General features: G+C 41.1%; 1 protein-coding gene across 5 annotated transcripts in view; it reads right to left on the bottom strand.

Annotated features, from left to right (window-relative positions):
- Positions 1–2,434: 2,434 nt before the first annotated feature.
- gon4lb (gon-4 like b) overlaps positions 2,435–23,682 on the bottom strand; it is a 53,289-nt gene continuing 32,041 nt past the window's right edge. For 3 of the 5 annotated variants that reach the window (XM_060921868.1, XM_060921870.1, XM_060921871.1), the window contains exons 17-31: positions 19,226–19,400; positions 17,023–17,173; positions 16,628–16,778; positions 16,269–16,385; positions 13,850–16,039; positions 13,348–13,624; positions 12,045–12,208; positions 11,721–11,918; positions 8,775–8,918; positions 8,268–8,564; positions 8,000–8,113; positions 5,742–5,910; positions 5,335–5,647; positions 3,976–4,078; positions 2,435–3,068 (exon numbers count right to left, since the gene is read on the bottom strand). In XM_060921868.1, the coding sequence (XP_060777851.1) occupies positions 2,955–3,068; positions 3,976–4,078; positions 5,335–5,647; positions 5,742–5,910; positions 8,000–8,113; positions 8,268–8,564; positions 8,775–8,918; positions 11,721–11,918; positions 12,045–12,208; positions 13,348–13,624; positions 13,850–16,039; positions 16,269–16,385; positions 16,628–16,778; positions 17,023–17,173; positions 19,226–19,400 (4,677 nt within the window). In that variant the 3' untranslated portion in view covers positions 2,435–2,954. The remainder of the gene's footprint in view (positions 3,069–3,975; positions 4,079–5,334; positions 5,648–5,741; positions 5,911–7,999; positions 8,114–8,267; positions 8,565–8,774; positions 8,919–11,720; positions 11,919–12,044; positions 12,209–13,347; positions 13,625–13,849; positions 16,040–16,268; positions 16,386–16,627; positions 16,779–17,022; positions 17,174–19,225; positions 19,401–23,682) is intronic. The other 2 variants (XM_060921869.1, XM_060921872.1) reach the window with 2 other exon arrangements.

The following is a 23,682-nucleotide window of genomic DNA, read 5'->3' as shown; positions in this document are numbered from 1 at the left end:
TTGGTTTTGCCTCAGAAACAGCATTTTTGATGTCACCCCACAAGTTTTCTATCGGATTAAGGTCCGGGGATTGGGCTGGCCACTCCATAACTTTCATTTTGTTGGTCTTGAACCCTGATGCTGCTCGCTTACTGGTGTGTTTGGGGTCGTTGTCTTGTTGAAACACCCATTTCAAGGGCATTTCCTCTTCAGCATAAGGCAACATGACCTCCTCAAGTATTTTGATATATGCAAACTGATCCATGATCCCTGGTATGCGATAAATGGGCCCAACACCACAGTAAGAGAAACATCCCCATATCATGATGCTTGCACCACCATGCTTCACTGTCTTCAGAGTGTACTGTGGCTTGAATTCAGTGTTTGGGGATCGTCTGAAAAACTGTCTGTGGCTCTTGGACCCAAAAAGAACAATTTTACTTTCATCAGTCCACAAAATGTTTTTCCATTTCTCTTTAGGCCAGTCGATGTGTTCTTTGGCAAATTGTATCCTCTTCAGCACGTCTTTTTTTTAACAGTGGAACTTTGCGGGGGCTTCTTGCCGATAGATTAGCTTCACACAGGCATCTTCTAATTGTCACAGTACTCACAGGTAACTTCAGACCGTCTTTGATCACCCTGGAGCTGATCATTGGCTGAGTCTTTGCCATTCTGGCTATTCTTCGATCCATTCGAATGGTAGTCTTCTGTTTTCTTCCACGTCTCTCTGGCTTTGCTGTCCATTTTAAAGCACTGGAGATCATTTTAGCTGAACAGCCCATCATTTTCTGCACTTCTTTACAGTATACGTTTTACCTCTCCAATCAACGTTTTAATCAAAGCACGCTGTTCTTCTGAACAATGTCTGGGACGACCCATGTTTCTCAGGTTTTCAGAGAGAAATGGATGTACAACATGTGCTGGCTTCATCCTTAAATTAGGGCCACCTGACTGACATCTGTTTTTTCACAGAATGAATGATCTCACTAATTAAACTCCACACTGCTATTATTTTGAACACGTCCCTTTCACTTAATTATTCGATTACACAGACTCGGGAGCATGCATATCATGAATGTTGGGTCTGTTGGTTTTCTATGACTCTACTACACCTACTGGTAAATTATTTGCCATGTAGTAATATAATTTCCACCAAAAACAGTGATTGATCTGGTTAGTCGTGTTGGACTGCTATTATTTTGAACACAAGTGTAAGCATCAGAACTGGACCATGGAGCAATGGAAGAATGTGACCTAGTCTGATCAATCACATTTTTTTATATATCATGTGGATGGATGGGTGTATACACACATCAGTTACCTGGATGGCACCAGGATGCACTATGGGGAAAAACGCAAGCCAGTAAAGCAGTGTTCTGCTGTTCTCAATGTTCTGCTGGGAAACCTTGGGACCTGACATTCATGTGAATATTACTTTGGCATGCATCACCTACCTAAACATTGCTACAGACCACCCCTTCATGACAACAGTACTCCTTAGTGGCAGTGGCCTCTTTCAGCGGGATAATACACCCTGCTACACTGCAAAAAATGTTAAGAAATGGTTTAAGGAACATAAAGAGTTCAAGGCGTTGACTCCAAATTCTCCAGATATCAGTCCGATTGAGCATCTGTGGAATGTGCTAGTCAAACAAACCTGATCCATGGATGCCCCACCTCACAACTTACAGGACTTAAAGGATCTGCTGCTAATGTCTTGGTGCCAGATACCACAGCACACCTTCAGAGGTCTTATGGAGTCCATGTTTCAATGGATCAGAGCTGTTTTTGTGACACAAGTAGTACCTACACAATATTAGGCAGCTGCTTTTAAATGTTATGGATGACTGGTGTATGATCAACTTGATAATTGAATTAAAATGTTTAGATAAACTGATTAATAATTAGCCTGTATTGTGTTTTTTTTCCATGTGTCTCAAGATTAAATGAACATTATTAATTCTTACTGTTATTGGATGCGCCAATTTATTTCTATTTTTTATATGATTGAAGAAATATGCATGCTCATTGGGGGCAATAGTAGCTCACAGGTTAAGGCTCTAGGTTACTGATTGGAGCACTGGAGGTTTGAGTGTCAGCACTGTCAAGCTGCCACTGAGCTAGGCCCTCAACCGAGCCACATCGACCCCACATAGAAGTGGGGGAAGATCTAAGAAAAAGGAACTATGATCATTACTCAAGGTTCTCTTTCAAGTAATTAAGCATTTAAAAAGAACCTTCCCATCAGCAGTATGCTATAGACTTCAACTTTGTGCAGAGCCAAAAAAAAAAAAAAGTTAAATTTTTATAGTTAAATCGAAAAATGAGGCAAGGAGATGGAAGAAATGACCTTGAATATGCCTGCCCCCACCCCCCCGATTTCAAACACAAAAATAGCATCAACAAAGAATATTGCACTTTTTTTAACCCCCTTTCTGTTTACACAGAAGCAGTGTTTTTCTCTTATACAAAGAATTATTTTATTAATTCTTTACAGCCAAGGGAATCTTCTACTTTATTTCCGTCTCAAACATACTGGGTAAAACAAAAAAAAACCTCATGTAAAAAATACTGTACATATTTTGGGCTTGCCCAATCTTATATTTACAAGATATACACAATATGTCCACTGTGAAGCGAAGATTTAAAAAAAGAAAAAAAAAAAACCCACCCACAAACAAAGTCTTTCCAATGTAATAGAACGGGTAGCTGCCATTCTCAGTTCATAAGCTGGTGATAAATTAGTTGAATTTTTGAATCTCAGCATGTCCATTTTCAGGAATGCCATAAAACATGTTCCTGATGTGCAATCAGATTAATGGCAGTTTGTCTAATAAATTAAGCTATGTAACTAACATGTAACTCCTATAGGTCATTGTGTTCCCATGGTTACTGTAGTTATGTTGTCTACAATTGTAACTCAAGTGTCTTTAGCTAGTCTATTAAAGGTATAATCCCATTCTCAGAGCATTGCGTCAGTCCTGCTCCTCGTCAGTCGCTGACTGCTGTTCAGTTGTTTCCTCGTCTGAGCTGACCTGACGAGCTGAGGTATGGAACAGACGCATCAGGTCCCGAAACCTCTTGGAAACCTAGAGAATGTAGTAAATGGTACAAAAATAACAAGGTTGAAAATGCAGGATTTAAGGGGTGGTATGGCCATCTTCCTTAAGTATTTTTTTTAAAATCTTTTTGGCACATATATAGAGAGACATTTCAGACACTAGACTAGTGGTGCGTTCATGTGCTATGGGAATTATGGTAAATACCAAATGCTGACATGGAAAGCACACATGAACGCCCCCTCTTGTGGTATTTTCCACTGGGCAACTCGTAGAAAATTTTGATACACGAGTTGCCGAGATGAGATGAACTTTAACCTTTTCAACATGGCGGCGAGCGGTACAAGACTAGCTTATGAACCAAGAAAGAAGTGGTTTTCACCTACGGAAAGCTGAGACTCACCTTTTAAACGAGTCATGTTATGTGTATTATATTATTATAATATGTATATTATATCCTAATACAAAATATTCTGTGGCTGTCCAAAGAACGCCAACAATGATCTAGATACTGGCTACTCTCATTGTGGCTACAGCCAAATTTCCAAAAACTGCGTGGCATTCAATGTGTTAAGAAAATCTCTACTTGTCATGATCAGGAAATATTCAGCATTATTTACCTTTTGACTTCTGATAACTCATATTCCTGCTGCAGCTGATGAACAAGGCAATCTATAATTGTTTTAGCCAAATAACAGGCCTGATTCTGAATCTGGTCCACCATCTTTAATTTGTCAACAACAACAAAAGCATGTGAACACAACACACTGGTAAATACCACTTCCCAACTGGAAAATATCATCTTCCCATAGCACATGAACGCAGCATGAGTCCTTGAGATTCCTTATCTAAAGCCCTTATTAAAATTATGTAGTAGTGTTTGTTTAAACAAACAAACAAACAAACAAACAAACAAACAAACAAACGTGTCAAATACCTCACTGGCGGTTTTGTTGCCGAGCTGAGCTGACACAGACTGGAAGGTACTCTGGTTGGCCCCTTGCTGCTGACAGGCTGTTAAAATGACCCGATCTGCCTCTCTGCAAGCAGAGGCAAAAATAACAATTTGCAATTAAACTCTAAGTAGTAATGTGGTGCCAGCGTACAACATTATATTGTTTGAATATACAAAAACAAAAACACATGCACAATATTTGTGATTAACATGCAAAGGACAATGCTTTGCCATGCCCCATAACACCACCTCAGTTGTTCTAACCAGCTAGCAAAGTTAGGCATGACAACAACAGGGCTTTCCCCAGGAGAAAAAATAATAAAAAAATTTTTAAAAAGCCTGTAAGGACCCCAAAGGCTGCTTGGGGGGGTTAGAGATTTCTATTTTTTGAAATTAGAGACTTCAAATGGTGCAATCTGGTGTCGTCTAGGGCTGATTTAGGCACAGTTCAACATTGTTCATCTCATCTCATTATCTGTAGCCGCTTTATCCTGTTCTACAGGGTCGCAGGCAAGCTGGAGCCTATCCCAGCTGAGTACGGGCGAAAGGTGGGGTACACCCTGGACAAGTCGCCAGGTCATCACAGGGCTGACACATAGACACAGACAACCATTCACACTCACATTCACACCTACGGTCAATTTAGAGTCACCAGTTAACCTAACCTGCATGTCTTTGGACTGTGGGGGAAACCGGAGCACCCGGAGGAAACCCACGCGGACACGGGGAGAACATGCAAACTCCGCACAGAAAGGCCCTCGCCGACCACGGGGCTCGAACCCGGACCTTCTTGCTGTGAGGCGACAGCGCTAACCACTACACCACCGTGCCGCCAGTTCAACATTATTAAATTTGATGATTTTTTACTTTGTCAAATATGCAAAGGGAAAAATTTGATTTGAAATGAAAACACTTCATAGCACGCCTCTTCATTTTTCCAGTTCCAGGATGCCAGTGACCGAATCGAGGTCACATCACACAACAGCGCCATCTAGCGACCAGAGCAGAGAATGTGGTTTTATGTCTGGTTGCGAATGGCAGTCAGTGCACGCAGCAAAACCCCTTATGGGTTGAGTACCAGGATAGTTTAGGCCTATACATTACAATATCTTCCTATTTCTATAGCTATTACTCATTTTCAGAGGGAAATAGGAGGTATTTAGGTGTGGAAAGTACTCTGCATTGTTCAATTTATGGTACTGATTTTTTTTTTTTTTTTGGTGTGCAAGTGACAGCGCGGCACTGACTGTGCACAGCGCGGCAGAGTGCCTCATATCCGTGCTTTGGGGAAAGCCCTGAACAATACTGAATGTAGCTGTAAAGCTCAATGTTAGTGCTGACCTGGTCCAGAGGACAACTTTCTCTCCACTGGGAGTAAGGGAGATGTTCTTGGCACAGACAGAGGTTTCAGATGAGGGACTCTGCAGGCTCTGCTGTGCTGTCTCGCTCTCTCCTGATGTAGGAAGAAGAAAAGTGCCTGAGCGTTCAGCAGCTGGAGCCTCTTCTTCCCTCATAGACTTACTAGTCGAGGAACTGTGCTCCCTCTCTCCCTCCTTCCACTCCTCTTCCTCCTCCTCTTCATCCTCAAAGTCCCTTTCCTCAGGGTTGGCTAAAGAGTCTGCTTCAATGCACTCCCATGCTTGGCCTTCTGGCTCTGATAGAGATAAACTGATTGGTCTTTCTTACTAAATGTATACAGTTGACTGTATACTGTAATGTAAAACAAATTGAATGGTAGATGCACGTACCAGGATGTGGACTGTTTGTCCCACTACCAGACTCGTCTTTAACGTCTGTCTCGGTCTCTTTCTCTACTCCTTTTTCGGATTCATCCCTTTCTTCCTGCTTCTCAGGTAGAGGCTCTGCTGCGGGGAATGACTGATCATCAGTCTTTAGTGACTTGGAGCCATCAGTGCCCTAAAGAGCAAATACACACAGATACAGTTTAAGCTGATGATATAATGATGATCGATCATGATAAATTATACAACAGTACACTTTTCTGAGATCGCACACAGTTTCATAACACTGACCAACACTATTATTTCTACCATATAAACTCAACAAAAATAAAAACTTTACACTCGTTTCAAAGTCAATAATTTGAACATTTTGGAAAATAGGTTTGAAATAACGATTGTATTTAATTATCTTGTCATTAAAGATGCTATAGCATACAGATCATGTTTGTCATGGAATCGGTTCCACCGGAAATGCGACGACAATGTCCATGATCAAAAACTATGAGTCACAACTTAATGAAATCATGTCAATATCGGGTGTGTCCTCCATGGGCGTTCACAACTGCGATACAACGTCTCCTCATGGATTGGATGATGCGTCTGAACACAGCTTGGGGAATGCGCCGCCATATTTGTATCAACATGGCACCAAGCTCCTGCAAGTTCTGTGGAGGGTTCCAGTGGTTCCTGTGGTGCCAGTTTGATGGAGACGTGTCTGGAGATTATGGATGGTCTGTCGACTGCATCCCATAACAGGGATGTGATTTGGGGCTGGTGAAATTATCTGAAAATTTTAGCCGGGGGTCTGGGGGCCGCAGGCCCCCAGCTGGTCCAGGGCAGCGGCCTGGTGGGGGGACAAGGGGGGAAGCCCCCCGAAGCTCCTGGGTTCTGGGGTTTTCTGACTTAAAAATTGTACTAAAATGGCAAGCAAACACACAAGAAAAAAACTTGTCATGATTAACAAATTCAAGCCAATTTAATGGTCAACATGCAACTCTCACACACACACTCTCGCTCACTCTCACACACACACTCTCGCTCGCACACACACACACCCCAAAGAACCAGCGTGAGCAGGGCCCGCTAGCCCCGCACCTTGTGACGTAATTCGCCCCGAGGCGAGCCGCGGTTTTTCTCCAACCATTCCCAGCGGAACTTTTTTTTCACTATTCTGTCGATTTCTTTAACTCGATTTGCATCTTTACGCTCGATCACGGACGCTGCCATCTTTCAACTCTTTGTTTGAAGCGAGCTTACGTACAGCTATCTAACAAGCGCGTTCATTGGTTGTTACAGAGCGATGAGCCAATCACGTACCTCGTTTCATCTCATTGACGTAATTACATCATTTACGCAATTACGTCATTGAGATGAAACGAGGTACGTGATTGGCTCATCGCTCTGTAACAACCAATGAACGCGCTTGTTAGATAGCTGTACGCAATCTCGCTTCAAACAAAGAGTTGAAAGATGGCAGCCTCCGTGATCGAGGCGTAAAGATGCAAATCCGAGGCTGCCATCTTTCAAACAAAGTCGGAACGAATAGGATACGAATGTGGATGAGGAAAAAAAAAAAAAAAAATCGGAAAAAAATTTTTCTTCAAGTTTTGAGGTGAAAAAAGCGGAATTCTGCGAATTCGCGGAAAAATCACATCCCTGCCATAACCCTCGCAAAGTCAGTGACGGATGTTCCCGTATTCAGCATGCCAATGGCACGTTCACGCTGAATGTTTGACAGTCGTGGCATTGCAAATTAACGAATAATTAACCATAAAACCTTGTTTTTCTGAGATGACACTCTACTCTGCTACCGTGAGATCAATTGCACGTGTATCAATAGGTCACGTCACTTGTGTCACGTGGAAACGTGATTTTAGCGTGCAGTGCTCTCGCACGTGCTACGTAGGCCCGACCAGTAGAATGAACGTGTGACGTAATGCCCTTGACAATGCATTTAACCATAATCACAACAAGAACTCTTTCAAGAAAAGTTTCTAAACACTATTTGAAAAATAATGAGTGTCAAGTTTTTATTTTTGCTGAGTATAGTTAAAACACATTTTTATGTACCAAATGTTTCTCAAATTTTCCCCATGTTAAACTGAATAGTTGTGTCCTTTTTAAAGCAGCACAACTAATCTGCTGGTATCTAGTTGTCAAACCCAGTACATTTTGATACACATAAAAATAGCAAATAATTCAGACGACTATTCACTGCTGAATTAATTGGTACATAAACAAATATTTGGTAAAATAAGACGCACCTTGATGCTATGGCAGCGAGGGCAGCCTTTTCTTTTGTGTCGCCGATGCTTAGCATCATGACTAGAGAAATGGCAGTGGCAGGGGCAGTGCTTCTCTGGCCAATCACAAGCCTGCTGATGACACCACAATAACACTTTTGTCTCTTCTTATAAATGAAGGCATGAATAAATGAATGCAACTGTGTGTGGTTTTGGGAAGTGAATAAAGGCTACAAAAATAAGTGCGTGTGCGCGTCAGAGCACCATAATGCTCCACCAGCTTGCTCACCTTGTAGTTCCTGTGTGTGCTTAACTCTTTTCTTTTCCGGCTCCTTCCTGTTATCTGGGGAATTTTGGGGGTTTCCTCTTCCTCCTCCAGATCAGGGAGAGTGACTTCCTCAAACCCACCACTTTCCAAACTCGTTCTGTCACCTCCTTCTGTAATGTTCCCTCCATCCTCAGGCCAGATTGCTTCCTCAAACTGTCCTGGACGTGCTGGTGGTGGACGGAGCTCATCAAAAAATACAGAGAACTCTCCCTGCAGGTGTGTGTGACCTTTAAGGAGGGTGGCCATCTGTGTTTTCAGCTGAGACACCAAGACAGAACAGTATTATTCAGAATACAAATGCACTCAGTTAGTGTACATGTGATGGAAACATTCTGAATCTTCTCAGCTGGGCACAGTTACAGACTGAATGGTTCAACCTTTTTTTAAATGAAAAATAAAAATTAAGGTCAGCCTAAGAATTAAATGCCATTTTTTCTGTACGCCTCCAACTTTTATATTGTTGCTCACCTCTTCCACCCCTGCAGGGGTGGGGGCAGATGCAGCTTGAAGAGCTTTCACAATTTTCTGGTAGTGAGAAGGATTTTCCCCAAAACTGATCTCCAGCTGTCTTAGGAACCTCCTGCTACGCTCAAAAGCCTGCTGCTCCTCAAACTACATATTAATAAACAATAATCTGATGTTACTGACACTAGGCTTTAATTCAGTATTTACTGTACACTGTTGTTACAATGAGACTCATAATTGCCACCATGAATTCTGCAATGTTTGCCAGACAGAAACGGCCAATGTCACTACAGATGTTTTAACAGATGTCACATCGCCTAGCAACATCATTAAGGAGACTGGCGGCATCAATAACTGTGCCAGTTGATTAAAGTCAGGGGAAGTAAATTATTTTAGAAAGATATTTTGTTCCATTTATTGAAATTCTCTTTATATCCGGCTAGTAATGAATAAATAAAATACTCCAACAATAAAAAGAAATAAATCTGTAACCTGTGGCAGTTGCAGGGCTGTAAAAAGCCAGTCCAATCATTTCATTCAGTCCGAATGAATTGATAGGCAAGCCATCCAATCTACCTGCCTTTGCACTCATTGTGTGTGACTGGAGTCTTCTACAAGGCTAAGCAGACATACTGCTAAAGCTAGCAAGCTAGTCGACAGCTGTGAATACTAACAATAGCCATGTGTGTTGTTTACATTCATTATGATAATGCTAGGTGTTTTCTTACATTTGAAATTACACAAGAGGTAGTTAGATACGACAACAACGTGCTATGCGCCCCCATTCCCACCCACAAAGCTCTCTGTCATGGAATCTTCTACCAGCGGTAATCAGTAAGTGCATGGTCATGTGTTTTAGAGGAGTGGCTTTGGAGGGAGGGGGTGGGATTTTTCAGTTGGACACTTTCAAAATCTACCACACTCTTACTGGTTTCTCCAATATTACCTACCCTGCCTTTAAGCAATAATAATAATAATAAATTTTTTTCCACCACCTAAAGCCCATTTATGATAAATTTTCTCTTTTCTTCTCCGTGCTTCCACGGAAGGCGGTCGCATTTCTCTGCCTCTCCCTCCCCTTATCTTTCCTGCTTCTGCTGTCTTGTCTGTCTATTGTCTATGCTTTTGAGAGACTCTCTCTGCATTGCTCTCTAAACTAAAAATCATGGAACTGATAAACTGGTCTCTTCATGCAATTGACACTATTTTCTCGACGAGAAGCCTGGGTTCGGGGGAACCAGCCTGTCCTGCTGGAACGTTCGCAGCTGGCTATACAATGGACGTGTGGGAGAAGTGGCGGGTCGTGCGCCTGGCGGTTCTTTCTGTGGAGGACATTGAAGACATCTACCTATTCGGAACCATGATTACAGGACTTTTGCTGATTGGATTAGGCATTGCCCTGGTTTAACGAGGAAATCAGAAAACGGTGACAGCTGTCCAAAGCTCCATAAAGCTGCCCGATATGATTGAAGCGGTGGGCAGAACTGTTGGCACTCAGACTGTGGCTATTCAGAACTTGAACCGCAATGTGGATACCATCTTGGAGAAGCTGTTGGCTTTGCAAAGGGAAATGGATCGAGACCAGAATGGACAAGCAGGGTAGTCGTGAAAAGAATGCGTCTACTCGCCCCAAGACCAAACAAATTCCAATCTTATCTTCGGCTCCCTCAGTCAGCAATGCCTTGGCCAAGGCCGTTGCTGGGGCAACAACTCCCCATGAAGATCACTGCAGTCAGACTCTCTCTGTATTCCTCCCCCCACTTCCCACGGTCGCCGTTTTTACCACCAGTGTGACAAGTGGGTAAGCGCCATCTGGCTACAGGACCGGACTGCTCGTTTGTGCTGGGTTACCTATACCTCTGCCCCCCTCCCCCCCCCCCATGATTGCCCCCCCCCATGATTGCCCCCTCCCTCACTCCCTTCCCCCTCGAGTCCCGAGTTTTCATGTTGTAAAGCGTACTGTTTTTTTGCTTATGTGCTGAGGTGTTTTTTTAATGTTCCCACACTGTACATCCCACAGAAGCATAGTGTGGGGGTTGTTTTTTTTCTCCTCCTCTCCCCTCATGTTATTCTGTATTTTTCATCCCTGCCCTGTTTATCCCTGTGTCAATTGTATGTATGTATGTATGTATGTATGTATGTATGTATGTATACGGATGGGTTGACGGCTAATTTCGCTGGTACATGTGACTAGTGACAATAAAGGGTTCATTCATTCATTCAAAAAGTATCAACAAGATCAACTGTGAGCTACTGCTCACTTGCGTATCCCCCCCCCCCGCTCTCGCTTAAATCAGAATGCAAGCAATCAAAGGAATAGGACGCTTATTATCAATGTTGACTTCAACAAATAATTAACCCTGAAACAAGTGAGTAAAGAGCAGTGTCTCTCCCCAGGGATTTCAAACAGCATCCTGGTAAACTGCCATTTCGAAACAGCATTTTGCTTCTTGAAATAGTGTCAAAATCCACGCTATACATTTCATAAATACATTCAGTTGGTAAACAGGAAGTCAATGTGCGACAGACCTGAAAACGGTATCCATGGTACAGAACCCCAAGCTGACGCTCGGCACCAAATATCAAGCAGTTGTGATTTGTAGTTGCTGAGAAAAGTGTTACGAAAATTTTGTAAATCCACGCTATATGCTTCATAAATACATTCGGTCGGTAAACAGGAAGTTGATGTGCGACAGACCTGAAAACGGTATACACGGTATAGAGCCCCAAGCTGAAGTTCGGTACCAAGTGGCTATGATTTGTGGTTGCTGAGAAAAAGGGCGTTTCGGATGGACGGAAACACGGACGAATGGACAGAGGTAAACCAGTATACTCCCCCTCCTTCAGAGCAGGGGTATAATTAAACCATCTTATGAGATCTCTCTAATCTGGAATGGTATAATGAAGGAATACATTTGTGAATTACTGAATAAGAAATGAATGATGTACCAGGCCACACTCCAGAGCCTGCTCTGGAAGAAGAAAAGCGGCAAAGTCCCTCAGCAGCTCGGGCCAATCTTTGAGCAGAGGTTTGAGTTGAGAAAAGAGCTCAACAGCACTGCGACTCTCGCTTCCCTGCTCAAACTCATACAGCAGCCTCAAGAATTCCTCCACCTTACCTGGAGTATCCTGCAGGGCCTCTCTTACCTGAGAAACAGAAACAGGATGAGAAAGAATCAGAAATATAGTTGACTAACTACATGTATATCTAGTTATTTTTTCATTCTGCAGATGTTTAAAGGTTTACTTTGAAAAGATTACAAGTCCCCTGACCCTGTTGAGGTAGGCCTGGGCATATGCGATGTCTTTGCTTTCCCTCATAGGATCATTATCAAGGATGTGGTCATCACAGAGCAAGAGGAGTTTTGAAGTGTCCTTGCTGCCTCGTTCCTGTCGCCTGCTTTTCCTAAGACTGCGGGGTGGGGGCCGACCACGACCTGCAAAAATGTAATCAGTTGATAGATCTGTGTTCTAATTCTCCTTGTACACATAGGGATGACTCAGTTGCAAATTCATATCTCAGATGTTTTAAAAAAAAAAAAAAATATATATATATATATATATATATATATATATATATACACACACATTTTTTCCAAAATGCTATAAATCCATTTTGATTGTTTTCAGAAAAATGACATTTACCCAGACCCATAAATTTTGCAAATATTTAATTTATCCTGTTATAATAGATAGTTGGTTCAGTCTGAACATTTTCAACAATAACTGACAAATCTAACAACAATGTTATTGATTATAAATCCAAAGTTTATTATTTTTTTTTCAAAACGCTATAAATCCATTCAATTTTTGTCTGTTTTTAAAAACAAGAGAACATGCTGTAGATATATAATATCTGGAACTTTCATCATACAATTTATAATAAAATCAAATAAATTATATAAACACTTAAATAACATTCATTCATTTGTTTAATCTTACGTTTTAAGACTGTCCACCACAGAAAACTAACTAACTAAATAACAAATGGCCAGTTAGTTCAATTTTTTAAATGCAATCCATTCAAAGTGCCACCTTAAATAGCATGACAAAACCACTAATTAAATAACAATAATCAGCCCGCCACCAGAATAACGAATTTTCTTAGTTTGCTCTCGTTCATGGTTATTTTTGTTTAAACAACGTCTTCTACCACCTGGTGTAGGTCTCACAGGTTCTTCAGAACCATCACAAGTATTCACAACCACCATTGGCAAAAGTTATTTGTGCTCAAGAAGCTACACAAGCAAACAAAACTCCTCGCTTCAGGGTGCTGCCATGTGGGATAGTGTAGAACGCTGACCGAATTCTGATTGGTCTAGAGGAAATGTCGCACTCAGACAAAAAACAGGTGTAGCGCCTATCGCGTTTTGGAGAGAAACTACAATTTGCAGCACATATAAACAAGGAAATATAGCGATTTGGCATGAAACATTAATGGAGCAGTGAATAGGCTCAGTACACAGCAGAATAGCGCGACGAACTTGTTTTTTTTTTTTTAAATTTGGCATTTATTGCGTTTTGGAAAAGAGATCTTCATTATATATTATATATAAAGCTGATCTGCTGAACAGACCTCTACCACGTCCTGCTCCTTTCCCACTGTTCTGTGGCGGGTCATCCTCCTGAGGTGCATCTCCTTCAGGCAGTTTTCCTCCCTCTCCTTCAGTGGGCTCCAACTCTTCACCTTTCAACACCCCATCCTCTTCATCTTCTGAATTCTCCTCCTGCGAGTTTTGAGAGATTGGCGAAGTAGGGGAAGTGGGCGAGTTCGGAGAGTTGTCCTCCTCTGAATCCCCTTCCCCACATAACCTGCGCTCTGATGCCAGCCAAGTCAGCTTCTCCATAGTCTCCTGAAGGGGTAAGCAAAATTAAAAAGACGACAATTTGTTACGTGCCTGAAGTTTCCCTGCACTTCTGGAACAAGATGGCACATGGCTGTCCTGAATTCTACCCAAGGCCATTTGTGTTAATTATTCACCCACTGTAAAGTTTTAGTGAAAGTTTTCCTTCACACGTTCCACCAATTATACTTCACCCAAAAGGAATCAACTAAAAGTTAAAGATGCAGTACAAACCTGCAATTCAGGCACTGAGAGAACGGATTCCTCTGACGCTGATGACATCACTTCCTCCTCATCTTCATCTTGTGTGAGCTCATCAAAGTCCTCCTCTTCCTCGTCACGCTCTCCATCTCCATCCTTCTCATCATCATTTCTATCCCTTCCTCCATTCCCTTGCCTCTCCCTGCCACCATCCCCATCTCCTCTCTTCTCACCATCATTTGCATCCCTCTCTTCACCTCCTCCATTTTCTTCATTCTGATTCCCTTCTCTTCCATCTCCTCCGTTTCCCTTGTTCAACCCCTCTCCTTCCCCAGGAGGTTCATGGTTTTCAGTGCCAGAGGTAAAAGTGAGCAGTCCTGGTACTTCACCTGTACTACTCACTTGTCCTTCACTCCTGTTTGAGTTAGCAGGGGCATGAGCGCTCCCACCACCACTCTCTTTACTGAAGTGGCTGCTGTGCTGTTCGCTAGTGTTTGGGCTGTCCACCATCATATTCTCTAATGTCTCTGTATGGCTGATACTGCTCAAATTGGAGTCTGGGCTAGAGGAGGATTCAGACAGTGTAAGGAGGGGGCTTGCAAATAAAGCGCTTGCCATCTCTTCTCCACCTACCTTTGCTTCTGCCGCCATATCCTCTTTCCATAACTCATCACCACCCATATCTGTACTTGGTAAAGCTGGGGCTTGGCTTATAGCACCTTCAAAAGGCAATCCAACAGCAATAAGTGATAACTGATCTTCTCTGACATTTGACATGCGCGAGGTCGAAAAACTCTCAGAGCTGTAAAGTGTAGTTTTTTGTTGAGCCACTTTGCTTTCTCCTTTAGCAGAATTCAACCGAGGCTGATCTGGGATCAGACTGGTTTTGTGTATTAGAAAGGATTGTGGTGTACCCACCTGTGAAGTTGCTCGAAGTAACACACACTGAGAATTATCTGCAGGTACATCAGAGCGAGCAGAGTGGCCTGGGGGGCTGGTGGTGGGTGATGTAACTCCAGTACTTCTATTGTTGGAAGCTAATGAACCACAGCTGAGATTTGCAGTGCTTATGCTATTAACTCCCGTGTGTGGTACAGGGTTGCTTTGGTGATTTGACGCAAGTACATCACATGCAATTTTACCCTTCACCGTAGACCAGGACTGTTCCTGATTGTTCATGCTTTGCAAGCTTGGGCTTGATTTGAGGCTTTCAGTCACATGAAGTGGAAGAGAAGGAGTGTGTGAGACAAACACAAGACTAGACTTCAGGTTAAACTCACTGTTTGCTGGCTCCTTCACAGCGTCTGGGCTTGACATTCTGACACCGTTGCTAGGCAACAGTGGCCTGGACAGTGTTCCTGGGACTGGTTGAGTAAATGAATCCGGAGGTAGTGAAGTGGTAGAGGACTTGACCAATCCTTGAGAGTCTACTGGTGGATGGATATAAGGAGTATCCAGTAAGGAGGAAGGCTGGATGATGACCATAGATGGAGCAGCGTTCGAGCCGTTTTCCATCAAGTTAGCAGATGTGACATTTGGTGCCATGCTGCCCAGAGTCACACTAACAGGGGTATGAGGGAGTAGCTGGGCTGGATTAAAGGGGGAAGGCTGAAGGGGAAGCAGTTTTCTAGGCACTTCTGCTTTCTTCTGGAAAAGGTTTACGCACTTACCTACCCCATTAGTGGTAACAGGCCTATTACAAGCTACAGCCAGAGTTGAAGGTGTCTGAACTGTAGCTTGGGACAAACTAGCAGGAGGCTCTATGGGGTTAACATAACTCTGCTGTGGAACAATATACCGGAAGTTAACAGGATCAGAGTTTAATGGTGCTATTCCATGAGCAGGGGTTGTGGTTACCTGAGCCTCATTCACTGGAATTAAGGGGCTTGGAGTTAACAGTATTACTCCTTGAGAGGGGAGGGATGCTGGGACTGGAGACAATAAATTAACTGTACCAATAGGGCACAGAGGGGCCTTTGCTAATGGTGTGGAAGCAGGACGTCCAAAACCACGTAGAGGACGGGGCTTGGATGGTCGAGCAGAAATTTGACGCCTGGCTGAAGGATGCAGTTGGAGAGTTAAACCTTTAGGAAGGGACAGCGGGTACCGTGTTCCCTTTGGAAAGGTGGGGACAGGAGGTGAAGCAGTTGTACTTCTATCAAATGATGTCCTTTCTTCTGCTTGTCTCTCAAACACTGCTTTATATATGCATGGCAAACTTTTCTGTTGGAAGAAAATATAACATTAAGACAATTGAGGTTATTTGGATTGGAGTAAATTTAATGAGCCATTATTATTATAATTTTTGCAGACACGTCAGTGTAAAAATCACATTTCTGTCTTGCAAAAAAAAGAAGAAAAAAAAAAGTAAAATTCATACACCTCGGACACATCATGCTGAGAATTTGTGCCAAAGTTTTAATTTTTCTAAAGAGGATTCATAGTTCAGTACCAAAAGCCAGTTGGGCATGATGATGTTCTCTCTCTCCACCGGTGGGTGCTCTTCGCCTGGGACAACTGGACAGCAGGCCACAGGTAGATGGGGAACCACACGGTGCTTACAGTAAAACTGACCCAAAAAAAAAAAGTCAGCAACGTTAGAAGCTCTGATGAAGAGAGATGGCAATTCTTTATAAATATATTAAAATGAATTCTATTTGAATCCAAAGAAAGGTATCTCTCTCAATTTATTAATGGTCATGAAAATAAACATAAGCAAATAACACATTAAGTCTATACAATGTACAATCTTGCATTAACCAGACATTAAGGCAACATGCAGGTATAGGGAAAGAGGTGAAGACAAGGCACCTTGATGATATTGTCTGGAGCCCTGCTTGAGCACATGTCTTTCACACGGGCTCGTAGCTGCTCCAGCCTCTTCGGCTGTAGGAGATACTGACTCATTAACTGGTAGGGGAATTCGGTCTCGCTGAAATGCTTCAACCCCAGAACCATCAGACTAGAAACAAAAAGAGATGAAACAATAAATAAATAAGGGGAGAGAGGAAAAAAAATGGGGGAAACAAAAAACTGTTGTTCACTGCAGCAAAAAGTAAGATTCTATCTGTAGAGCACACATGGAAGTACAGTACATCATAAAAGGCTTGATCCTGTGCCTAGTAATAAGTTTTTCGGCATTCATTAATAAAACCCACTTTCAGAATTTCAGTACATAAAATGTAAAGGGGAAATGATTGGCATACCCATCCTCTCCTTTTGTGTAAATAGTCTTGCTGCGTGGGGGTTGGAGGGCAGGGTCCAGGCTGCAGTGGGGCAGTAACTCTGGGTACAAGAACACTGACCTCGTGGCAAACAGCCAGGCCAGGTGAGCTGGGAGAAACGGGTAGCGATGCACTGCAGAGAATGATACACAAAGACTTTTTTAACAGCAGTAATCTTTTGCTGATGCAATCTATGCACAAGTAATATACACTGCCTGGCGATAAATAAATAAATAAATAAATAAATAAATAAAAACCCAAGTCACATGCTAAGTTTTTTTTTTTTAAGGGCCACCTTTAGCTTTGATTACAGTGCACATTTGCTGTGGCATTGTTTCAACAACCTTATGCAAAGTCACAACATTTACTTCCATCCAGAGTTGCATTAATTTTTTGCTGAGATCTTGTCTTGGTGACGGGAGAGCCAAATCACTCTATAAAGTTCTCCAGCACATTCCAAAGACTTTCAATGGGGTTAAGGTCAGGACTCTGCGGTGGCCAATTAATATGTCAAAATGATTCCTCATGCTTCCTGAATCACTCTTTCACAATCTGAGCTCTAATTTTTTTTTTACTGTGCCATCAAAGATGATAAAATCCATTGAAGGGATACCCTGGCCATTCAGTACATTGAGGTCATCAGCTGACTTCATCTTATTGCCACATAACGTTGCTGGGCCTCAACCTGACCAACTGAAGCAACCACAGATCATAACGCTGCCTCCAGAGGCTTGTACACTGGCCACTATGAATGATGGGTTTATCGATTCATGCGCTTCCCTTCTTACACTGATGTACCCATCACTCTGGAATAGGGTAAATGTGGACTCCTCAGACCACATGACCTTTTTCCATTGCTCCAAAGTCCTATTTTTATGCTCCCTAGGAAACTGAAACCTTTTCTTCCATTTAGCCTCATTAATAAGTGGTTTTCTTATAGCCACACAGATGTTTAGTCCCAATCCTGTGAGTTCTTGTTGGATTATGCATGTGGACATGATCTTATTTTCACTACTAAACATACATAGTTGTGAGCTCTACTGTCAATTTTTTACGGTTCGACTTCACCAATCTCTGATCATGGTCAGTCAATATTTTTTTTTTTTTCTGACCACATTTCTTCCAGGAAGTTGACAGTTCACCACTATCCTTCCAGGATTTAATCATGCGTTGGACAGTTCTTAACCCAATTCCAGTCATTTCAACAATCTCCTTATTTGTATTCTTTGCTTGGTGCAGGTCAATGATTTGACCCTTCTGTAACCCAGTAACATCTTTTTCACAACCACAGAAAGATGATTTTGATAAATTTGGGTACTTTTTGTTTGTGAATGTGTTTATATAATAATAATTAAAAAAAAAAAATCACACATTGGCTTGAAGATATGAAGTTTATCTTCTCATGTTGAAAAACTTGCATTTTTCATTCAAAATACATACATCACAGGTCTGAGTGACATTTTCCGATATTTCACTCCGATGATGTCACTCCCAGTGTTTTCCCGCTGACTTGACCCTCGTTGTCAAAATGGCAAACCGGTTCAAAATTTAAATTCTTTTGATTAACTTGTGGATTTTTTTTTTTGGTGTGAATGGGTCCATATAATATAAAGAACATTACACAGTGGAGCGAAGATATGAAGTTTATATCTTCCTGTGTTGAAAAATATTTCACTCGTTTGCTTCGCTCACTCATGAAATACAGATTCACCACTTGAAGATATTAAATGCATGATTGCTAAATAGCCTGTCAATCACTAGGCTAGAATAAAAGTAGAATCAAGGCTACTATAAAAGATCAAAATATTTTTCATGATTTCTAATTTGTGTTTCTCTGTTCTTTGTGTTGCTGTCTTTCTGTGGAATTGAAATAGAATCTTTAAATGCATTTTTCTCCTTTTTTACTTTTGAGGAATAACCAGTATTTAAAATGCTAGGACTTTGTGATCGAGATATGTACAAATAACACCAATTTTAGTTTCGGAAAACCAAGTTTTAATGATTATATCAAATAAATGTTAAAAATGCTAATTATTTGAAGGGTTTTCCTAATGCACCATACAAAAGGTTAATATAAATCCTCCTGTTACCACTTCTGAAAACACGCACACAATTTTATAAGGTAAAGCTCAAGTTCACGAAAACAAAATTCGGGAAGTTATAGCCACCCTGCAGGGCGTCTCACCAGCATGCGATCGTATGCTTCTGGGTTGAGGAATGGGTGGAGAGGCTGCTTTCTCTAGTTCTTCCAGCAAGTCCAGAGACGGCTGCAGGTTACACACATGGAACGCACTTTTGAACCCAGGCTCAACCACTGTTCTCATCTGCTCTGTCCGCTCTGCAAATGACTGCAACTCTGTCTAAAAGAGCACAGAAAAGCAATACAATATTAATAGCTCTTCACTGATAAATACTGTTCATCACAGATGACCAAAACTAATTTATCTACCTTAAAATGTTATTTGCTGCAAATCTACTTTAGGTACATCTGTACAGATGCATCAATGATGCTTTCAGCAAGAGATTTTGGGGTTTTTGTTTGTTTTTAAAACCATGCCAGCACCTTAGGCTATTTCATGGCAAGAGCATTTCTAAAAAGGTACTATAATTTCTTCATAAGTAAACAAATAACTAAATGAGATGCTTCAGATACACGTGATAAAAATTCTAAAAAACATTTTGTGGTGACACCTTGTTAAAAACATCATCCAAAGTTCTTTGAGAATAATATTGTTCCCTTGTGGCATTTAAACCAGGACAAAGTAAAATGGACTTGATTGTCAGCGATATCCTACAGAAATGGCATGGGGGTTCTTCACCCTTGAATTTAAAAATGGTTAAGCCTTGCATGACCAATAGGATGCCTGGTATACGTCACTTCATCGTGTCTGGTTTGAAACGAGAACAAAAAAAAGTGTGTGTCTTATTGATGACTGGGCTGATTTCATACAATTTGTTTTCAAGACATTCATCCCATTGAATCTGCCACTTCCTTGAAATATAAGACGTCAGCACAGGTCTAAAGTCTGAGGCTGGGATTTTACATTCAGTGACCTCTTTCAGCAAGAGATGGCTAAGAAATTATTTAAAAGGATATTAGGAACGTTCATGTCAGGGCAAGTATCTGCGTGGTATCTAGTTCTTGGCATGATGTAAACCAGTACAGTCTGTTGTTGGCGACGAAACTGGCAACCCCACCTGGTTTACTAGGTGAGGAGGGTGAGTGGACAACCTGCAGATGCAAAAACGAAACATGCTGCTCCTACTTCTTTAGATGTAAATTTTCTGAATCAGAGCCCCACCCTAAAACAATGGAGATTCAATTCACAATTGCTGACGAACAGCTCATTTACAGATTCCTAGATTAGGCATATCAGGTGAAAATTCAAATTCAATCCAAATTGCTTGAAACTGGTCTCACTGAATTCAGAACTGAATGCAGAACAACAATTTTTACAGAATTAAAATATGTTTATCTGTTCTTGAGATATTACAAATCAAAGATTGGAAAAAAAAGGACAAAAAAAAAGGCTTAATTTTTAGAAAACTGACATAATATTATGTATTAGAATAACACGGTCCAAAATGGCTCTCATTAACGAACGAGATGAAATGTTTTTTCTTAACTTTATTTATCAAGATATTTACATGGAAATTGGCAGGCACATAGATCATTGTTGTAAACTGAATACAAAGTTTGAAAAATTAGTAAAAACAAATGATGCAAATTAGTATTTAATTATTATTATGCTAATTGGGTAAAAACATTAAATCGGTACACTCTCTTCTTCAAAGTTTCATCAAATGGCTTTATTTGTGCAATATAAAGCTGATCTTAACTCATTTATACATCACAAAGGAGGAGGAATCAATGTTAATTACAATTATAAAATGCATAAATAAGCATTGAATGTCATTCACATCTACCATCCTCTATCAAAATAAAGTAATAAAAGATTATTTCTAATCCCCTCTTTGTGCCCTGTAGACCTTTGTATTTCTAAGTAGGGCCTAGTGTTTATGTGAAGGAATATAAATGATTATTTTGATTAATATTCACATCTTTCAAGGCAAAAAAAAGAAAAAAAAAGTGTGATCCACATCCAGTAAACAATTCCAATTCATTGAACTGAAATTGACAGTCATGTCTCTGACTTCCAGTTTTTTAAAATCTCATTCCAAGCACCAACATCTCAATACTTTATCAAAACAACTATGAATCAGTTTGATTTGAAAAAATAAGTAGGTAAAGCTATGAAAACTCACTTCCAAGTATTCCATGAATCATAACATCAAAACTAGCAGACGGAAATTTTTGCTGAATCCTTCATCAGGAACAGTGAGAACTAGAGAACATCCCTATAAAAGTTATCTGACTAATATTCACGAGTAACCCAGTCAGAAACCGATCAGGAGAGAGAGAGAGAGAGAGAGAGAGAGAGAGAGAGAGAGAGAGAGAGAGAGAGAGAGAGCGCCTGACCGCTTTCCTGTGACTCAAAAAGCACCAGCAGTTTCCCGATGTCCTGCAAGCAGAGTTTTTTTTTACTCTGTTGTACCAACTTTAACCTGCTGTTACTCCTAAAGTACGGAACAGAGCTTTAAGAGACACATTGCTTTGGGAAGCAGAAATAATAAGCTTTTTAATCATAGTATTCACAATAGAAAATATTCAAGAGTTAAGCAATGACAGATTTGGAAAATTAAATGAGCGTCTGCATGCACAATTTTCACAGCACAGCCAGCGAGCGTCTGATATGCCTACCTTAAGAGCAACTATATATATATATATATATATATATATATATATATATATATATATATATTTTTTTTTTTTTTTTTTTTTTTTTAAATAAATGACACTCCTGATGTGTCAAAAGGAACCTTATGGAAAACTTTTAAAGCATATCTAAGAGGCCAGATCATTTTTTAAGCAGGTTGTGTAAGAAATTAAATAGGTCTATAAAATTAGAATGGTCACAAAACTCTTCTCAATCTCCTTAAGGTTATGTCAGCCACCCAAACCCCTCACTATACAAAGAACGTCTACAGCTTCAAATGGAGTTCAACCTGCTAAGGACAAATGAAATAGACTTATGACTGCTCAAGTCAAGACAACGAGTGTTTGAATCAGGGGACAACACTGGCAAGCTTCTGGCCCAGCAAGCCAGGGCTGTAGCTGCGTCCAGACTTATCACAAGTATTAAAAACAAAAACACACACTAAAGGGCAGATGAGTTGAGTTATCCATTTTCTACAATTACTAGAAGTAACAGGCAAGTGCAAATGCACTTGTACAGAGAGCAGACGACCCTGGCCTACATACGAGTCTCAGGCAGACGGAGCATGTTAGCTTTGACTGGTCGTTCACCTAGGAGAAGGAAAACCCCGAAATCAAAACTCCACTGCACTGTGACTATATCCACACGGGAGTCTACTACAAGAATGTCCGTTAACGCTACCTCAAGGTTCTTGGCATGAACCCCAGTGCTTGGCAGTCGACTGCCTCAGACAGGGTTGCCAGGAAGCTAAAAATGAGGAAGAGTTTTTTGTGACAAGTTCACACTGAGACAGCAAGCTGACAAAAAGAGAACCCACAGGAATCTTGCACCCACGATATTGAAGCTGCCTCAAACTAGTCCACCATGGCACATGGGCACCTATGCATGATCCCTTGGGGTTAAGAGACGCCTACCAGGAACAGTAACCATTTTTGCATTGATGCCAGACTGCTATGTAGTTTAAGTGTCGACTAAAGTTTTTATTCCCATTTCATTTGGACTCTGATGTTTTCAGTTTTTAAAAGACACCAGCAATTTGTTGATTTAAAAGTAGACAGCCTTTCGATTTCATAAAATTGGTGAAATTTAGTTCCTGCTGAAATTTGGTCATTGTGATATATGTTTATTTCTGTAATATCTATAAAAAAATAAATAAAAAAAAAATAAAAAAAATAAAAAACAAGCCATTCTGTGGCTGGGAAGTTCTTTAATTTGAGGGGATTCCCTAGCAAATAATGTGCATGAAATCGCTCGCTTTGCGCAGTCAAGCAGACAGAGGAAGTCCGTGTGCACGTTTACTTTAAAGGAACAGTCCACCGTACTTCCATAATGAAATATGTTCTTCTCTGAATTGAGACGAGCTGCTCCGTACCTCTCCGAGCTTTGCGCGACCTCCAGTCAGACGCAGTCAGACGCGCTGTCACTCCTGTTAGCAATGTAGCTAGGCTCAGCATGGCCAATGGTATTTTTTGGGGCTGTAGTTAGATGCGACCAAACTCTTCCGTGTTTTTCCTGTTTACATAGGTTTATATGACCAGTGATATGAAACAAGTTCAGTTACACAAATTGAAACGTGGCGATTTTCTATGCTATGGAAAGTCCGCACTATAATGACAGGCGTACTAACACCTTCTGTGCGCTTCGACAGCTCCTGAGTGAAGGTATCAATGCGCTGCCGAAGCGCGCAGAAGGTGTTAGTACGCCTGTCATTATAGTGCGGACTTTCCATAGCATAGAAAATCGCTACGTTTCAATTTGTGTAACTGAACTTTGTTTCATATCACTGGTCATATAAACCTATGTAAACAGGAAAAACACGGAAGAGTTTGGTCGCATCTAACTACAGCCCCAAAAAATACCATTG

The sequence above is a fragment of the Neoarius graeffei genome, chromosome 5 (genome assembly GCF_027579695.1).
Source record: "Neoarius graeffei isolate fNeoGra1 chromosome 5, fNeoGra1.pri, whole genome shotgun sequence".
In the NCBI taxonomy this organism is placed as follows: Eukaryota; Metazoa; Chordata; class Actinopteri; order Siluriformes; family Ariidae; genus Neoarius; species Neoarius graeffei.
This window is presented reverse-complemented; position numbering and strand designations above follow the sequence as displayed.